The sequence below is a fragment of the Ziziphus jujuba genome, chromosome 3 (assembly GCF_031755915.1).
Source record: "Ziziphus jujuba cultivar Dongzao chromosome 3, ASM3175591v1".
Taxonomy (NCBI): Eukaryota; Viridiplantae; Streptophyta; class Magnoliopsida; order Rosales; family Rhamnaceae; genus Ziziphus; species Ziziphus jujuba.
The window spans coordinates 19,060,649-19,080,543 of NC_083381.1; the positions used below are offsets into that span (position 1 = coordinate 19,060,649).

At 33.6% G+C, this 19,895-nt stretch overlaps 1 protein-coding gene across 2 annotated transcripts; it reads left to right on the forward strand.

Moving 5' to 3' along the window:
* Positions 1 to 5,631: 5,631 nt before the first annotated feature.
* LOC107418149 (probable leucine-rich repeat receptor-like protein kinase At1g35710) lies at positions 5,632 to 9,687 on the forward strand. Of its 2 annotated transcripts, XM_048477279.2 has the most exons (3): positions 5,632 to 5,994; positions 7,438 to 8,709; positions 9,112 to 9,687. In XM_048477279.2, the coding sequence occupies exons 1-3, from the start codon at positions 5,679 to 5,681 to the stop codon at positions 9,480 to 9,482; spliced, it is 1,959 nt and encodes a 652-aa protein (XP_048333236.1). In that variant the 5' UTR covers positions 5,632 to 5,678; the 3' UTR covers positions 9,483 to 9,687. The 2 variants fall into 2 exon arrangements, with proteins under 2 accessions (XP_048333236.1, XP_048333235.1); XM_048477278.2 differs by having other exon boundaries at positions 5,632 to 8,709.
* The last annotated feature ends 10,208 nt before the right edge of the window (positions 9,688 to 19,895 follow it).

Here is a 19,895-nt window from a genome sequence, read left to right on the forward strand (position 1 = left end):
TGCATAAATCTTCATATGAGTATTGTAAAGTGTTCCACAAAGCAACAACCATAGCACCTTTTGTCATTTTCCATGTGCCAAAGCCTTCCTTGTCAAAGGCTATTCCTGAGAGTAGATTGAACAGAAGGTCTAAAACATGTCAAACATCCTTCAAAGTAATTATATGTCCAACATTGGTCTTTATATGAATATCACCAGTTCCGATGATCTTCGTGAAGTTGCTATTTCTCATCTTCACTGTGCCAAAGTCTCCAACTTTATATGTTTTAAAAAACTTTACGTGCGGAGTAACGTGGTAGGATGCTGCAGTATAAACTATTTACTCAACTTCTTGGCTTGAAATGTGAAGGCATGATTCTTCATGTGTGGTACAATACACCACTTCTTCTCTGACAATGACTAAAGTTTCACCATCCTTCTTTGGCTGATTGCTTTTCTACCCCTGCCCTCGCAACATCTTCTTGTAGTACTTCTTCAAGTGTCCTTCTTGGCCTCAATAATGACACTTGTATGTTGGCCTCTTTCCATCTGTGGATCTGTCGCTGCTCTGACTCCTGCCTTTCCCCCTGTAATGAGTACCTTCTTGCTGTCTCCCCCGTTTCTCTGTAACAAGGGTATGTGTTTGATCATTGCCAATGTCCTTTCTCCTCACCTCCTCATTAAATAAGGCATCCATTACCATAGCCATGGTAAATTTTCCATTCGGGGCTGAATTGCTAAGAGAGACGACTAGTGTCTCCCAGCTATCTGGAAGAGAGCTAAGAAGTAAAAATGCTTGTTCTTCATCCCCTAGTTGTAACTCCATCGCAGACAATTGGTTTACCAAGTTCTGAAACATGCTGGTATGCTCGGCTATAGAATTTCCATTCTTCAACTTCAAATTCACCAAACACCTCATCAATAAGGCTTTTTTTCGAGCAGTCTTGGCTTGGTACATGTCCTCCAGCTTCTTCAGAGGGTGTATGCATCTGTCTCCTGTGCAACATAATGGAAAACACTGTGGTCGATCCACTGTCAGATTTGACCGATCGTTTTCCTATTCATTTTCTTCCATTCTACTTCTTTGGTGGGATCGAGATTCCTTCCTTTGGAATCCAAGGGGTCAAACAAGTCTTTGCAATTTAGAAGATCTGTCATTCGAGGTCTCCAAAGTGCATAGTTGATGGTAGTAAGCTTGATCATAGCTCCCAAATATGACTCATCCATGACATCTTATCCTGAAAAAATTGGAGCTGAATTTAGCAAAATAGAGTCCACCAATGTGTTCAGAATGGCCAAAAACATTGGATTTGGCTATTCTCAGGTCAAAATCTGAATCTTCAAAAATTTAGAGCCACAGTGCAATTTTCGAAAGTTTCAGATCAAACTACAAATATCAAAACTTCTGGAACAAGGGTACTTCTGCAATTTTAGAAAAGTCTGGACCGGTGTTGATGTGGCTGATGATGTGGCAGACCGGATGACATGTCACCATGTGGCAGAAAGCTGGCGGATGACATGGCGTATGATGTGGCACGTTTCGGCTCAGCAGCTCGGCACTGCTCGGCTCTCGGCTCGGTTTGCGGCTCGACTTGGCTCTTCCCAAATCTCGGGTTGTGGCTTGGCTCGGCTTGACTGCAGCTCAGCTCGGCTTGATGGAGCATGGGTGGCGTGTGAGAGTTCACGGACGCATAAAAACCCGCAGAAAACTTTGACTAGTAAGTGGGGGCGTGTGAGGCTTCGGATGGGGGTCTAGTTGTGCTCGTTCTCTTTGTCTCAGAGAGATCTACCTCTTGGTATGCTCAATTGCTTTGTTTGAGCTTTTGGACGGCAAACCCTATACCTAGAACTAGACTCTGATGCCACTTGATGTGATCCTTTGATCACCATAAATATACAAAACTAATAAAAAAAAATAAAGAGAGACAAAAGCATGAAAATTGAGAAGAAAAAAATGTATTATACCTATAAAATTTATACACAAAAAAAACTTCTTTCAGCCTCTCTCAAAAACCTATATTGTTTATACCATGTGTTCTCTAGGGTTTCTAGGGTTAAAACCCTAATGGACTTGGGTTTTAGGAGATAAAAGGCTGGACCCCCACAATTCTCCAGTTATCCATAGATCTCTATTTCATAATCATACTATCTGTTCTTTTAACATAGAGTGAATTGGAAATTGCTTCCCTTGAAGTTAAATCAGTGGCATGGTAAGTCTCTTTGGTGCTTGTTGATGTTAAAAGGATAAGACTAATTAAGTGAAGGGTTTAGTAGAATCAGCTGAAAGTTGCTATCAAATGGATTATTCAAATAGGCCTACCAAGTTCGATTATTTCCACATATTACAACTAAGTGAAGTAATAAAGGATAAATATTCAACAAAACTTAAAATCAGAGTCATTTAATCATGGATACTGCTATATAAAACTCTAGAGTTGGAGGTTCGTAAATAAAGAATTAGTCAGTTGTAACATATTCAACAAAACTTAAAATCTGAATCATTCAATAATGATTACTACCGTATAAGACTTTGGAGTTGGAGGTTCATAAATTAGAAGTTAGAAGTCACTACTAGAAGTCAAAATCAGAGCAACCCATCAATGTATTTTGCATGGTGTATGTAGATTGCCGTAGAGACTTTTTCTGATATTTTCTTACTTATTGAGAGAACACGTGTGCGTGTTTAATTAATTGGCCAAAAGGCAAGAAATATATATATATATATATATATATATATATATATATATGTCTTCGACTTTGTCAAAATTAGAGCTGCTATAAATGTCTGTAGAGAAAAATTATTGGTGCATATTGACTATTTCCAGGATAGCATTAATTTGAGCTACATGTATGCATTTAAGTACACTACCAACCAGTGAAGGTATTACGTGTAAGTTATAACCTTTATATTATATCATCCAGAATAATTCTCAATGTTCATATACAGTAAAAACCGAACAACCTATAATTATGCACAATTTAAAAATAATTTGTGGACTTCCTTATGAAATAATTGTTGAATTCAACTATAAATGGCTTGTTACACGGCCCTATACATATAGTGACTGCATAAATAAATTTTTCTCCTCCTTAAACCCTTTTGCATATGATCAATTAAATTACTTTAATCAAGCTTTCAAGATCTCCCCTACTTGGACATTAAATATAGTAATCTTCCTCATGTCTATATATATAGTCAATTTTCAGTTACGATTTAAATGTTTAGAAAATATAAAATTACTTAATACAATATTTTTAGTCCTTAAAATATTATTATTCATACCATTCCAAAATTACATATCTTTTACGAGTAAAAATTCTTTTTACAAATTTTAACTTACTATATACAATACCATAAAAATTAATTTCACTAAACTACTCTTGTTTTTTTTTTTTTTATTTTGAATTAGGGTTGCTTTTCATCCTCTTTATGTTTCTATTTTTTTTTATCAATTTTTAATGGCATAAAGTATTATTTATTTCTTAAAAAAATGATAGGATGATTGACATGACCACCACGGTTTTCAAGATAAAAAAAAGTTTTATTATTTTACTCTATCAATTTTCTATTTCACTCTTAGTCTTTTTCACTCTCATCTCTCAGTTTAAAAATTAAATTTTTTTGGTTTTAAACCAAAGGGAGAGTGAGATTAGGAGAGATTAAGAAGTTTTTGATTATTTTGTGAAAGTGTGAATTGAGTTTGATTAGAAAATATCAACCTTGAATCAATTTTCATCATTTCATCATCATAGTCCTATTTTGGGCAAAGTGTCATATGCCTCTTTTTCATTTTCTTTCTCAGAGAGAAAAACTGTGAAAAAGGGTGATGTATAAAATTTAAAATTTGAGGACAGCAGAGTTCTCTTGGGTAAAAGGAAATTGATAGTTGGGATTGCGATTCTGGTATTTAATATCTGTGTATATATATATATATATAATATTCAATAGGTAAAAGCCAAACATGTTAAAAATGTTCGGATGGAGACTTATGAACAATTAAAAAATATTTAGTTTTAAACTTTCAAATAAAAGATGAATTTTAATATACCATAATCAAATACAAGAATATTGTTCCCACTTAGTCGTTGGTAAGCAATAGAAAAAAAAAACAAAAAAAAAAAACCTAAAGTAATCATCGCAAAATAAAAAAAATAAAGCAAAAACTAAATACATCTTATTGTTTTATATTATTGGGCTTCCATAATTTATGAATAATTGTTGTGTTTCCAATCCTAATTTATAATTGAGTATAAGTTACACAGAGAAAAATATATATGACTTATTATTTGAGAGGAAGACTGAAACTGTATAAAAAGATTATTTAAATAGATTTAGTTAATAAATATCTTTAATAGTAATTTCAAGTAAAGATAAAATTATAAATCAATAATGAGACTGTATATAGTCCAAATACTAATGCGAGTAGAAATTCTCATATAATTAATTAATATCGTCTGTCCCATTACAAAAAATTAATTTGATACATTTATAACAGGCTAGGTAAATCAGGTTCAATGAAGGAAAAAACAATGAAACTTGCCATCATTAATTAATTTGTACAAAGAAGACTAATCAGGTCAAGCATATATATATATATATATATATTTTTTTTTTTTTTTTCATTTTTTAAGAAGTTTACTTCATAAAACACTGTACAGTTGATAAATACTCTTAAAGTGAGCCGAATACACTATTGTGAGCCGCCATTTTCAACTTGAACAGAGAATCTGCGAGGTTTTGTTGTTGGCTTTTTGCTTCTTTGAAATCTAAAATAAGTATAGGGTAAAACATACTTTTGTACCCTCCAATTTCTATTGAATTATTTTCATTTTGCTTTCAATTTAGGCTCCTTTTTCATTTTTTTTTTTTCAATTTGTTCATGGCGGGTGTTTATAATATATATTTAATAAAATCAATTTAGCAATTCAACAAAAGTTTAAAAAAACAAAAAAAAAAAAGTCTAAAGTCTGAGGTCTTGGTCCTTGGCAACAAAAAAGACAAAAAAAATACAAGTCTCTTAGTCCTATAAAAAAAAAAAAAAATGAAATCAATTTTGAGGACTTTGATATGGGAAAGTTCGGAGATAGAGCTCCAGTACAAGTTGAAAATCAATGATCCAACGAAAAAATCAGACAGAATCTTTAACTGAGTACAGATGAAATGTGTCTCCACAAATATCCGATTAAAACAATAAAGTAATTGGAGATAAATAATAATAATAATAATAATAATAATAATAGAACTCCAAAAAAAAAATTATAAAAAAGATAAAATAAGAAAAAAAAAACAATTTTATAAAAAAGAAGTATAAAATATAATGAAAAAATTAAAATAATAATAACAATGTAAATATATATATATATATATATTTTAAATTAATCATACAAAAAATGAATTAAATTATTAGATATAATATATTTTCGAAAATACTATTAAAAATGTTTATATGGAAACGAAAATTTAATTAATTAATCCGTTATTTAAGTACGGGTTATTCTGAGCAAACGCGGCTAACCTTTCAATTAAATAAAGAAAAAAAACAATTACTTATTTTGAATTATTTCTTCTGCAAAAACAAAAGAATATTTATTTCCGTTTTCTTTAAATAAATAAATACATAAAATGCTCTCTCTATATATATCCAAAAGAAAGCCAAGGCATTTAAGCGTTGCCTTAAAGTTAAAAAATTATCAAGTCCATGGCACCCTGGATTCCACACCTCGTTGTACGGTCACTTGATCAGTTTTTGTTGTTGATCATCATTCTACTGTTTCTTCTTTGTTCTTCTAGTACTTGTTTTGCAATAAGTGGAGAGGCTGAGGCCCTTGTGAAATGGAAGGACAGCTTTGATATGAATCCAACTACACATTCTCTTCTCCGCTCTTGGAATCTCAATTCTACTGATTCAACTTCCCATCATCTCTATAATAATACCCCCTGTACTTGGGTTGGGATCACTTGTAACGACTTTGGAAGTATCATCAACATTACTCTCGAAAGCAGTAATCTGAAAGGTACGCTTCACAACTTCAACTTCTCATCCTTTCCCAGCTTACTCACTCTTGACTTTTATAACAACTCCCTCTATGGAAGTATCCCATCTCACATTGGCAACCTTTCTTCACTCACCTACCTTGCCCTCGATTCCAATAATCTCTCCGGAAACATCCCATCCCAGCTATGCCTTTTAACAAATTTACGTTTCCTTTGGTTGGAAAGTAATTATTTGCATGGCTTTATACCAACTCAAATAGGCATGTTGGTGTCTGTTGAGTTATTTTCTGCTCATAGTAACAGTCTCTCAGGTTCAATTCCTGTGTCCGTTAAAAACTTGAGCAAGTTAACTGATTTGGAACTTAGTGGAAACAAAATAGTTGGGTCCATCCCCAGTGAGATTGGACAGCTCAAATCACTCACTACCCTTTATTTGTATGATAACCAACTCACTGGCTCAATTCCTGTGTCCATTGGAAACCTGAGAAAGTTAACTGATTTGGAACTTGGTGGAAACAAAATAGTTGGGTCCATCCCCAGTGAGATTGGACAGCTCAAATCCCTCACTACCCTTTATTTGTATGATAACCAACTCACTGGCTCAATTCCTGTGTCCATTGGGAACCTGAGCAAGTTAACTGATTTGGAACTTGGTGGAAACAAAATAGTTGGGTCCATCCCCAGTGAGATTGGACAGCTCAAATCCCTCACTACCCTTTATTTGTATGATAACCAACTCACTGGCTCAATTCCTGTGTCCATTGGAAACCTGAGCAAGTTAACTGATTTGGAACTTGGTGGAAACAAAATAGTTGGGTCCATCCCCAGTGAGATTGGACAGCTCAAATCACTCACTACTCTTTATTTGTATGATAGCCAACTCACTGGCTCAATTCCTGTGTCCATTGGAAACCTGAGCAAGTTAACTGATTTGGGACTTACTGGAAACAAATTAGTTGGGTCCATCCCCAGTGAGATTGGACAGCTCAAATCACTCACTACCCTTTATTTGTATTATAACCAACTCACTGGCTCAATTCCTGTGTCCATTGGAAACCTGAGCAAGTTAACTGATTTGGAACTTACTGGAAACAAAATAGTTGGGTCCATTCCAAATAATATTTGTCTTGGTGGGAAGCTTACATGGTTTATAGCAAGTTATAACAACTTTAGAGGTTCCATTCAAAAAAGCATAAGAAACTGCAGCTCTTTAGTCCGCCTTTCAGTTGAAGGGAATCAACTAACAGGAAATATATATGAAGAATTCGGAATATACCCAAACCTGGATTATATGGACTTGAGCACCAATAAGTTTTTTGGAGAACTTTCCGAAAACTGGGGACAGTGTCCAAAACTCACAATGTTGAACATATCTAATAATAAAATTTCTGGTAGGCTATCTCCTGAACTTGGGAAGGCTACTCAATTGCAGAAACTTGACCTCTCTTCCAACCTTCTTGTAGGTAAAATTCCTAAGGAATTGGGACAGTTGAAATTGTTGTACATTCTCAAGCTCAACAATAATTCCCTTTCTAGCAATGTTCCTGCAGAAATTGGAATGATATCGAACCTTGAAGCACTTGACCTTGCAGCCAACCAGTTGAGTGAACCAATTCCTATGCATTTGAAACACTGTTCAAAACTACTCCATTTAAACTTGAGGAATAACAAATTCAGTGGAATTATTCCCTTCCAAATTGGGAATCTGCACTCCCTCGAAAATCTTGATCTAAGTAACAATTTGCTTTCAGGAGAGTTGCCTTTCGAGCTTGGTCATTTGGATAAGCTAGAAACATTTAACCTCTCACACAACAATCTGTCGGGCTCAATACCATCAACGTTTAAAGAATTGATAAGCTTGACATCTGTTGATATATCCTACAATCAGTTAGAAGGTCCTCTGCCCAACAACAAAGCCTTCCTAGAGGCCCCCCTTGAAGCGTTGGAAGATAATAAAGGTTTGTGTGGCAACAACACTATTATAAAGATTTGCCCCATGCCTAAAGAGAATAGAAGTAATTCGATAATATTTGTTGTCACAGTGTCTATAACTTGTGCTCTTATTCTGTCATTTATCATTGTTGGAGCATTGTTTATTTGCAAAAAGAGAGAGAGGCATATGGATGAGCCAAGACAAACACAAATGACTTTAACTTTCTTTGAAGCATGGAGCCATAATGGGAAAAAGGTTCATGAAGAAATAGTTCAAGCAACAGAGAACTTCAGCTCCAAATATTGCATTGGAGTTGGAGGATATGGAAGTGTCTATAAAACAGTGCTTTCAACGGGTCAAGTTGTTGCCGTGAAAAAATTGCATGAGAATGAAGGAGCAGCTATTGTGGAAGCTTTTGAAAGTGAGACTAGTGTCTTGACAAGAGCACGCCACAGAAATATCATTAAGCTTTATGGATATTGTTCACATGCAAGACAATCATATTTGGTGTATGAGTTCATGGAAGGAGGGAGCTTAGCGAAGATATTAAGCAATGAAGTTAGGGCAGTAGAGTTCGAGTGGACCAAGAGAATAAATGTGGTGAAAGGTTTAGCCAATGCCATATTATACATGCATTATGAATGTAGTCCTGCTATAATTCATAGAGACATATCAACTAAGAATGTTCTGTTGGATGATGAATACGAAGCTCACATTTCTGACTTTGGTGCTGCTACAACTTTGGATCCTGAGTCATTGAATTGGACTCCATTTGTAGGAACCTTTGGCTACTCAGCCCCAGGTAATTGATCCATCAGAGTTACTCCTTTATGTTAAATCCATTATGCATTGTTTTTTTTTTTTTTTTTTTTTATTTTTTTATTTTTTTATTTTTATTTTTTAGCGACCAGGAAAGCTCATGATCTGGCAGATCTGCTCATTATGTGTTTTTCAAAGAGCTTCAAAGGCAGATTTCTATACCAGACATGAGAACCATGTGTTATGCATATTTGCTAGACATAGATAACAAAGATTAACTAGGATGGTTTGAGTACTGTTGATGTACATACATAAATAGAAGAAGATTTATATAATTTAATTTACTTACTGTGATGAAAAAATACATACCTGACTTATTTGCAATTGCCTATACGAAATTTCTGATCATCATAAAATATTAACTCAAAGTCATATTTCTTTGAAGAGCTTGCTTATACAATGGAAGTAAATGAGAAGATCGACGTGTATAGCTTCGGAGTTGTAACATTAGAAGTGATCATGGGAAAGCATCCGGGAGACCTCATATCATCTTTGTTCTTAGCACCACTACTGGCTGTTGATGCTCTGATTAAGGATGTACTGGATCAACGTCTCTCACCTCCAAGGGGGCGAATAGCACACCAAGTGATCTCCATTGCAGAGATAGCATTTGCGTGCCTGCAACAAAGTCCACAGTTCCGTCCAACTATGAAGCAAGTATCTAGAAAGCTGTCAACTCCATTAGAATCATTATCAGAGCCATTTTATATGATTACAATAAAGCAGCTGTTTGATTCCCCAACATGGACATCCTAAACTGCTGGGATTTCTCCTTGTTTGATATTGTCAAAGTTTGTTCATTTTCTTTCTGTTCATTTTCTTTCTCGTATTAGTCTTAGGATTGTTTTTCTTTTCTTGTGTAATAAGATAGCCCGAGCTTGGATACACCAGGACTTTGTTACGTCTTGTACTTAATGAGGAAACTGATTTTGTTGTCTCTAATGGATGAAACTGAAACATGATCTGGTATTTCTCTACGAGTTTTTTCAGAACAAAACAATTTCATAATCTTTAATTTCCTAATAGATGGACGGAAGCAAAATTTGCAGTCATATAATATTACTAAAACCATTTCCATATGTGACATTGTTTTTGGACCATAATTTCTTGCATGAGGCGCACACTTGTATCCTGCCGCAACATCAATTATAATCCCAAGCCCTGCAAAAACAGATCAAATTTTCCCCTGGCCTTGCAATTTTCCCTTCTACAATGGTGCATTACCATCTCCAAAGTCATATGGACAATTTTCCGCTATGAAATACCTCTCAAAAAAAAAAAAAAAAAAAATTGGATCAAGCCAACCAAACTGTTTGACTATTCTATAACCTAAAGAATGACAGTTCAGAAACTAGCAGGCCACCTACATGTTGACCTTGAATAATAAGATAACTTTACCGAGCTACAAATTATAAATTCATCGAATATAAATATCATAATTTCCCCAAAAAAAAAAAAAAAAGAAAGAAGATATTTTTAAGTCAAAATATATATAAATACATGAATCACAATATTTTTATTATCTCCTTCCAACCCCAGACTTGGAGGGCATAGTACAAAGAGGGATTGACGGAATTCTTGTTTAACCATTTGATTCCATTTTTAAGCTGGACAACAAAACTATATAAATTAATATAAAAATATTGGTTTCATGGAACGATCAGAATTCTCTGCAGAGCACGGTATAATATAGCGGATATACAAATAAAAACAAAATCTCTGTTTCAGGTATTAATTTACAAGTAATTATAAGAAAATTTGTATTATCTATTGTTATGCTGTGGACATATATATATATATATATACATAGAAATAACAAATTGCTTTACAGCAGACCATTCACAAAATTTCTATGAAAATGTCATATTTGTCTAATATAACCACATTTTTTTATCTAAACATAGGAATTAATTTTTTTTAATACTTTGCATATTTTAAATTTAAATTAGAATAACTTCACCTAATTCCTATTATATGAAACTTTCATTTCTAGATGTATCTCGGCCATTTATTGCAATATATTGTGTCAAATATATATAAGTCGGTCAATCGGAGCAATTTTATTAAAACAAGCGAAAATAAGAAAACTTGTGTGAGGATTTTCTTTTGTCTTTTGTTCCCCTTACCTTTTTATATTCCCTAATGAAAATATGTAAAGCAAGGATGGGCCTATGCGGCCCATCAGTTAAATATAAAAATGACCAAACAGATTGCACAAGAGTGCACCTTTTTGCACGGCAAGAATTGCTACCCACACCACATAGAATGTAAAATTACTTAAAAACCTCTTTTTTATAATTTTAACCAATTTTTGTGTCCTCTTTTATGGGATTTTTAAAATTATGGTCTTATCTTCATCAACAAACTTTCTCTTTATGCCCTATTTGGTAGGAAAGAAAATATTAAAGAAAACTTATTCGCGAAAATTAGTTTTTTGAGATTCAATTTCGGAGAATAAATTTTTTTAGAATTTTTTTTATAATGTTTGGTTAATAATACAATAATATAGGGCTTATAAGTAATTAAATAAGTTTGTATATTAAAATTAAAGGATAAAGTTATATTAAAAAATAAATAAAATTAATTTCCCCATAGAATTTTAGAATGACACATATTTAGCAATAAATTTAGATAACAGTAAAGTTAGTTGCAATCTAATTTCCTTAGAAAAATAATAAATTTCTTTTGTTTGGATATTTATTGTGAGGTGGAAAAGTGTGGACCCAGAGAATTAGATTTCCACCAATGAAGGAAAATATGTAAAAAAAGTTATTTCACCTATAAATGTATCATTTTAAGAATTTCAGAAAAAATAGTTTTAAATTTTTTTAAAATGCATATTTATCCTTTATTTATTATATAATATTAAATTTAATTATTTAAAAATCCCAACTTTCCTATTACTCGCCAAATATATCAAAAGAAAAATTAATTTTTAGGAAACTGAATCCTATGAAACTAAATTCTGGGAATCAGTTTTCCTCTCAACTTTGACACTTCCTAAACAGGACCTTACGAATATCAATTTTCCATGTTAGTTTTCTATATTCTGAGATTTATTTTCTACTGAGCCCCACATATTCCTCCTTTTAAAAATCATCCAAACAAGAAAAAAAATTTATTTTTTCCAAGAATTTTAAATTTCTACTAACTTGGTCATTACCGAAATACCCTATCAGTGTTAGTTTTTAACCAAACGAGTAAGTGAAACAATTTTTATTTCAAACTTATTTAAAACTTCTTTTTTTTTTTTTTTTTTTTTTTACTTTTACATTGGGAAATAATCTTATTCCCATAACCAATAATGAAAATATCGAATGTTCAAAATATGAAAATATTAATAAAAATATTAAAAAATTTCGAATATCAATTAAAATTTATAAAAAAATAATGAAAACTTATAAAATAAAATAAAAATTTTTATTAAAAGTTTAGGATTAGTTTATTTAATTAAATAATGATCAATTTCACTATAAAAATTGAAAAAATATTGAATACATATTATATTATCTTAAATAATCATTAACAGATATAAATATAATATTATTGATAAAAAATAAGCAAAAAAATACATATTTGGTAAAATTATTTGTTAATTAAAATATATCATACAACTATTACTAATTACATTATAATCTATAGATATTATCTCAATATCATACATAGAATTCCTTAATGGTTAAAAACTATTGTTTTCTTCCGCATTCTTATTTCTGAATGTACGAAAAGTAATAATGTAAATTAAATATCAATAATATTTGTTTTCATTTTTTTGAAAAAAATATTAAATTTATATAGATATTTTCGAAATTTTTGCAGAATCTTTAGTAGAAATTTTGGAAATGTAGATGGATATTGTTGAAATTTTGACCAAACTATGAAGGAACAGATGTGGCTATATATAAATGGAAATTTTGGAAGAATATTAGAAATTTCAATGGAAATTATTAAAATTTTATCCGTTTCGTTTTAAAATCTAAAATTTTATCCGTTTCATTTTAAAATCTATATTTTCTATAGTTTTATTGGAAAAATGTAAATTTTAAAGAAATCATGGATATTTTAAACTATGCCCGCAGCCACCATCAACAATAATATAAACCATGCCATAAGAGACAAAATTGTGACGACCAGTGTATTACCAATTGCAAATTTGATATTACCTCCCACTTGATTAGTCATATGGTTAAAAAAAAAAAAAAGGCTTTGCAGCATGTTTTTTGAATTTATTTAGAATAATAAAAAAAACATTAATTATAATTAACAATGACTTCTTCCTCTTACTTGACAATTTAATCAGTTTGAATGATGATCATTTTCCATTTTAATCAGTAGATATATAACACTTCCTGTCAGGACCCGTCCAAAATTCCTCACCGGAACCCTAGACAAGCCCTAATCCCAGGAAAATCCGACAGAACCTCCCCTAAGGGTTGGACTTACCACAATTTTCCTGTACTGAAAATACACTTCTATATACGCCATCTTATTCCTCCCACATTACTACAATTTAAGTTCCACAACTGGCAGTACTTCGATAACAAATTATATAAAAGGCATATAATGGAATTAATTTAGTAAATAACCAATTAAGATATATCATCATAGATTCTCATCCGCCTACACCACCCACTTAGTGGTACACATGTCAAATACCCTTTAAATATTGTTTTACAAATATGCCAATGCGTAACATAGAAAGAAAGGTAAAACAACATCATATTAACAATCAAGAAAAAACTATAACAAACGTTTTAATGATGATGGTATTGATGTAACTTGCCTGAGGGTTATTATATTCCTATACATATATTAATGTAACTTGCCTGAGGGCTGTCATATTCCCATACATATATTAATGTAACTTGCCTGAGGGCTATCTCACCTACTACTTGTCCGAAGACTATTATACTTGTCCGACGGCTATCTTTCTTGCCCGTAGGCTGTGATACTTATCCGAAGGTAGCATATGGTAATAATAATAATAAAAACAATAACAAAATTAAAATTAAAGATCTCATAATAATGTTAATAAAAATAAAAATAATCATCAATACTACTTACTACAATCTCAATAACTGAGAATAGCAACTGCGATAATACTTGATAATAGTTTTGTTAATAAATACCATTGATAATAACAATAATATCAACTATAATTATAATTGTAACACCCCGTCTCAAAGCACAACGGAAAATTTTCAACTTTGACCGAGGTTGATCGTTGACCGAAGGGGTCAAAAGTTGACTTTTTGACTTGGATGGAATTCTAGGATGACTGAGGTACCGTTACAAAGTACACATTAGCGCGAGTTCGTAGACTAGTAGCATGTCGAAAACGGAGCTATGGTTTGAAAGTTATAGGCAAAACAAGTCGAGATTCAAATTGTCCAAAAGGTGCCGGGAGTTGACTTTTTATGGTTGCAGAATTTTGCTATGACTTTTGTATGGTTGTAAAGTGCTCGTCGATACGAGTTCATAGACTAGTGGCATGCTTAAATTGGACATCTGGTTAAAAAGTTATGGACGTGTGAAGTTTTTCGACTACCGTAATATTTTAATGTTTCTGAATTAGTGAACAGTGTCACCCACGGTGGCTTTTATTTTGGCAAAACAGGGGGAGGAGAGAGAAAGAGAGAGAGAACCACCGGCCACAGCCACTTAGCCATTCTCCGGCCACCCTTTCCCCACACGCGCCACCCCACTGCCTCCACCTCCTCAATTCCAACCGGCCACCCAAATCTCATGGCCAACCGGCCGGTAACGCGCCAGGATCGGAGCGTTTTCCGGGGACGGCGATTTTTCCCCTCCACCATTGGCCACTGCCGTTTGACCCATTTCCGGCCATTTTCAGGCCACACGCCCCCGCTACCCCTCACCACCTCCTCATTTTCGGCCAGCCCACCAAACTTCACGGCTACCGGACTTTCGACGCACCGAGATCAGAGTATTGTTCGGCGAGGGGCCGAAAATCTTCAAACCCAGATCTCTTCGCCGTCCGGCCTCCGTTTGCCTCACCGCTGGTTTCGTTGGAACCCTCTCCCCTCGATCTACAAAACCCCCAAAAATCTCAGCCATCGGCCACCGGACGCGGCGGCCGCGGCGGCGACGGTTACAGGTAACCCAGTTGCACCACCGATCCCTCGCCACTAATTCCGACCCCCTGAATCCAAATTCGGTGTCCTTTTCCTCCAATTCGCTGCGGTTTGGGAGAATCGAGGCTCTAAATGCCAAAAGCTTTCCGGCGAGATTCTGGCCACCACTAGTCCGATCTCGGAGAAGTAAGACCAGATTCGTAATCCTCGTCACTCAAGCTTCGATTCGGTATATTATTCGTCAATTTTGGTTAACGTTTGCGTTAGTCCCCCTGGGTACCGGGTATTATATACCCGAATAAAATATTATTTTATTTGACTGTGTGAGAATTGTTGTTCTAGGAGCACGTGTGCATCGTGGAATTGATCCCATGGAGGATCTTAGATTAATTGCGTGCTGTAGGTGAGTGACCCACCTTTAAAACTATTTTGGGATGATTAATTATATTTATTTGGTGTTAATTTGATATCTAGAATTATGCTCATGTGGTGGAATTTAAATATAATTGTGGAAAAAAATATTATTTTATATGTACGTATATGTTTCTTGCTGCTAAATGAAAATTTTATTATTAATGGATTTTTGATTATTATTATGATTTAACTATATTTATCACGCATGAGCAAGGTGGTTTCATTTAATTAATTATATTTGGATTTTAATATTGTTTTTGGGCATGATTGGTTTAAATATTTCAAGAAAAATTTGGTTTAAATTGGTGGTTTCAAATTTCATAATTACGCCCGTGGAATATTAATTGATGGACCTCGTGATACGAGAAAAATTATTTGTATATTGTTATCGGTGGTTTTGTACTGGAAATGTTAAAGAAAAATGTGGGAGGTTGAGTTCGAAAAATGGTATAATTCTCACGGTAAATTTTTGAAAATTTTGGTTAATTATTTTAGACACACTCATACAGTATTGATGTTCTGGCTGTATATGTGGATTAGCGCGCAAGTTATAATGTCTCCCATGAGTTGCCATTGGACCGAGGGCAGGCAAGTTTGATATTGGCCATAGCCGCCCCCCTCCGTGGCCGGGATGACGATTTCAGCAGCGACGTTGTCGGGACGCCGAAGCGCCGTATACAAGTTTCTCTCTTTAACCTCCCTGCCAGTCGATGCTCGGAACGCTAGGTATCGGAAGGCATCACTGGTATATTGTGTGGTGTGTCAAGTATTAATTTTCAGATAGAAATTTCAAACTCTAAAGTGTTCTAGAATTATTTATTATATTTTATTACATTTTATTTATATTTGGATTATTTAATTATTATTTATTAAATTAATGATTTCCTTGATTTTGGGCATACGAATAATCGGGTTTTGTGAAAATGTTTTAAAGGGGGAATATTTCCAACGGAGTGAATAGTGAGGGTTTTGAGAGAAAATATTACTTTCAAATGTTTATTATTTAGTTAATTATTTAATTGTTTGGTATTGAGTAATTAAATTCCTTTTATTGTTATATTATTAATATTAAAAGTGTACAGTAGATAGGGTCACTCACTGAGATGACTAGCATCTTACGTTTTTAAATTCCATTCCCCTAGGTCCAGGTTGGGAGACGTTGATTGTCCGGGACGAGCCCGACATCTCAATTCATTGCCGAAAGTCCAAGAATCATTTCTTCTGTTTTTCCTCTTCATCTTGTATTGCTTCCTTATCTGTCATTGTATTAATTCCACATTTATTTGTATATTGCTCTGTATACTGTATTGGATGCATTTTATTAAATACTGCATTGATTTCCTGTTATTCTTTTGGAGTGCTATAAATTTGTGGAATCAAATTGTAGTAATGTGGGAGGAATAAGGAGATGTATATAAAATTGTGTTTTCAGTGCAGGAAATTTGTGGTAAGTTCAACCCTTAGGGGAGGTTCTGCCGGATTTTCCATTGGAGGGTCCGGTAGGGTTTCCCTGGGATTAGAGCTTGTCTAGAGTTCCGGTGAGGAATTTTGGACGGGTCTTGACAATAATAATGATAATAATAGAAATTGAAATTACAATAAAAATAATCATTATAAATAATAATAACAATCCCGATAACAGTGACAATAATGATTAAATAAATAGTCAAATACAATTAATAGTAATAAGAATATAATAACATCGATTAAGAATATTAGTAAGAAATTAAATCACAAATAGATAACATAACATAAATACATAAAATCATATCTTAAAATCCATAGCATAAAATAAAATATGCACGCTCGTAGTGCAGATACGTACGATACCTTCTGACATGCTACGTGATCCATGACTCCAGCTGTCGCCAGCACTTTGCTACCAATACAAACCAGGGTGGTTGCCTATATTGGTCGTCCAATCCCCTGGACTCGTATGCAACATGGTTATGAGGCTAGCTCTACATGAGCCACATTGGTTTGCCGCCTCCGTATGGTGCTGTATATACAGTATAATATCAATAATATAACATACAAATATATGTACGAACATATAAAACATACTTGATGCACCATACTATATACCAATGGTGCCCGAAGGTACCCAGCGTCCCAAGCACCGACTGACAGGAGGTTAAAGAGAGAAACTTACATACGGTCGCTTTGGTGTCCCGACAGCGCTGCTGCTTAAACTGTCATCCCGGCCATGGAAGGGGGCGGCTTATGTGCACTATATCAAACTTGCTTGCCCTCGGTTCAGTGGCAACTCACGGGAGACATTATAACTTGCGCGCTTATCATAATCACATATACAGTACCAAAGACCGATACATGTATAGGTGCATCTTAAAAAAAAAACTATAAATTTTGTAATATTATAAAATATTAAATTTAGATAAGATATAATCCAATTCATATGCTTTTATCAAATATACCAAAACAATAACAATAAAAAAAGAGATACATAGAAATTCATACAGTATTAAAATCACATAAGTGCATTATTTATGCATCAAAATTTCAACATTTAAATCAACAATAAACTTAATAAAATTTAAATCATAATTTCATAAAATTAGTCTCTTCCACAATAATTCAGTCGAACACAATTTGGCATCTTCAATATCAATAATAACTTAGTTAAATTTCCAACACATAAAATTCATTTTTTTAAAATATAATTAACACAAAATATACTTAATTTAACAACCCAAAATATAAATATGAGGCAACATATATACTAAATCAACATAACTTAGCACCATAAATTTAAGTAGCAGTTTCTTAAATATTAAACACATATGTTATAATAAATTCTATATAACGAATATATTTAAATCACATAAAAATAACAAATTAAAATCAAATAACAATATCTCTTAAAATTTAAAACATATATGATATACTTCAAAATTTTGAATGATATAAAATACATATGTATAAATGTCTTGATGCACACAAGTACATAGATATATATATTCACACACACACACACACATATATATCCACATATATATAATTATGTATTTTCATATAACATCACACATCTCCATATATATATATATATGTATATGCCCATTAACAATACATATAAATATATATATATACATACATACATATATGCATCATATGTTCACCGTACCTATGTATATATATATATATATCAATCTATACACATGCTAACTATAATTTTTGTATAATAATTCCAATCAACATAACAATCCTTCTACACCTTCTGGTTAATATTATCATCATTGTCCACTCTAATTTGATAGAATTCCGGATGAACCCGTATGGCCTAAACTGTAAATTTGGGATTTTTCAATATCTTGACAATTAATTCAAATTAACCATTCATTTAGCCTCTAACAATCATTAAGAACCCAAATGTAATGGCAATTGGCTAAGGACTTGTCCAATCTCTATCCAATTTCAACATAAACACAACCTAACTCCATCAATGGCAACTTCCTAATTACTCAATTATAATTCACATTCTAGCTTCCAATTTGAAGTTTATGATGAGAGCATCAAGAAGATACCTTCAATTGGTCCAACCACCGCTGGAGGTCGTCGGAATCCTGCCGTGAAGTTGCTGCCGAAATGGGCTCTTGTCATATCTCACGAATGATCAAGATTTGAGCCAATCCGAGCTTGGGAACGGACTTAGGGGGCCCAAATTCATGGGAAAGGACTAGTCACGCTGCCGGTAGCCGCCAAAAAACTGGTCAACAGGGAGGACGCCGGTCGCCGATGTTAGGCGCCGATCCCAGCGTGTCCGTCGGCCGACCGATCGGAGAATCAACAGCTAAGCTCGCCTGGCTGTGGCCCATCCCGTCGCCTAGCGCGTGTGGCCATCCGATGGCTGGAAAAAAAATTACAGACCGAGAGAGAGAGGCCATCGGGAGGAAGAAGAATAAGAAGAAGAAGAAGAAGAAAAGAAATCCCGTGCCTATCCCCTTTTTTCCCACGTGGGGAGAAGAAAATAAAAATAAAATAATAAACAATTATATAAAATAATATTAAAATAATATTATTGTATAGAATAATAATAAAATAATATGGTATTTAATCATGGTTGACATGTGGCATCTCATCGTTGTGACACATGGCACCCTTTATTAAGTAACACGTGGCATACTGTTCACATATTTAAAAATAATATTAAAATAATATTGTATTTGAAAATTTTGCAGGTCCATAACTTTTTAACCAGATGTCCAATTTAAGTGTGCCGCTAGTCTATGAACTCGTATCGATGAGTATTTCACAACCATGCATGAGTCAAAGCTCCACTTTGGATGAACAAAAAGTCAACTCCGGCATCCCTTGTACAGTTTGGACCTCAACTTGTTTTGTTTATAATTTTCAAACCGTAACTCGTTTTCAATGTGCTACTAGTCTATGAACTCATGACAACGTGTACTTTTTAACGATACCTTGGTCAATGTGAAATTTTATTAGGAGCAAAAAGTCAACATTTGACCCTTTCTTGGTCAATGACGGTTAACCCGGTCAATCTTGGTCAAATTTGAGAAATTTTCGGTGTACTTCGGGACGGAGTGTTACACTCCAGTATCATATGGGTTCTTTTTGGGCTCAAAGTTACAGTCACCAAATTAATTAAGGAAATTGAAAATATATCTTATCAATACAAAGT

Excerpts from the sequence above, each read along its gene's own strand:
- LOC107418149 (XM_048477278.2), top strand. The coding sequence starts at position 5,679 with ATGGCACCCTGGATTCCACACCTCGTTGTACGGTCACTTGATCAGTTT. Across the intron at positions 8,710-9,111 it reads CTTTGGCTACTCAGCCCCAG|AGCTTGCTTATACAATGGAA; the intron begins GTAATTGATCCA and ends ATTTCTTTGAAG.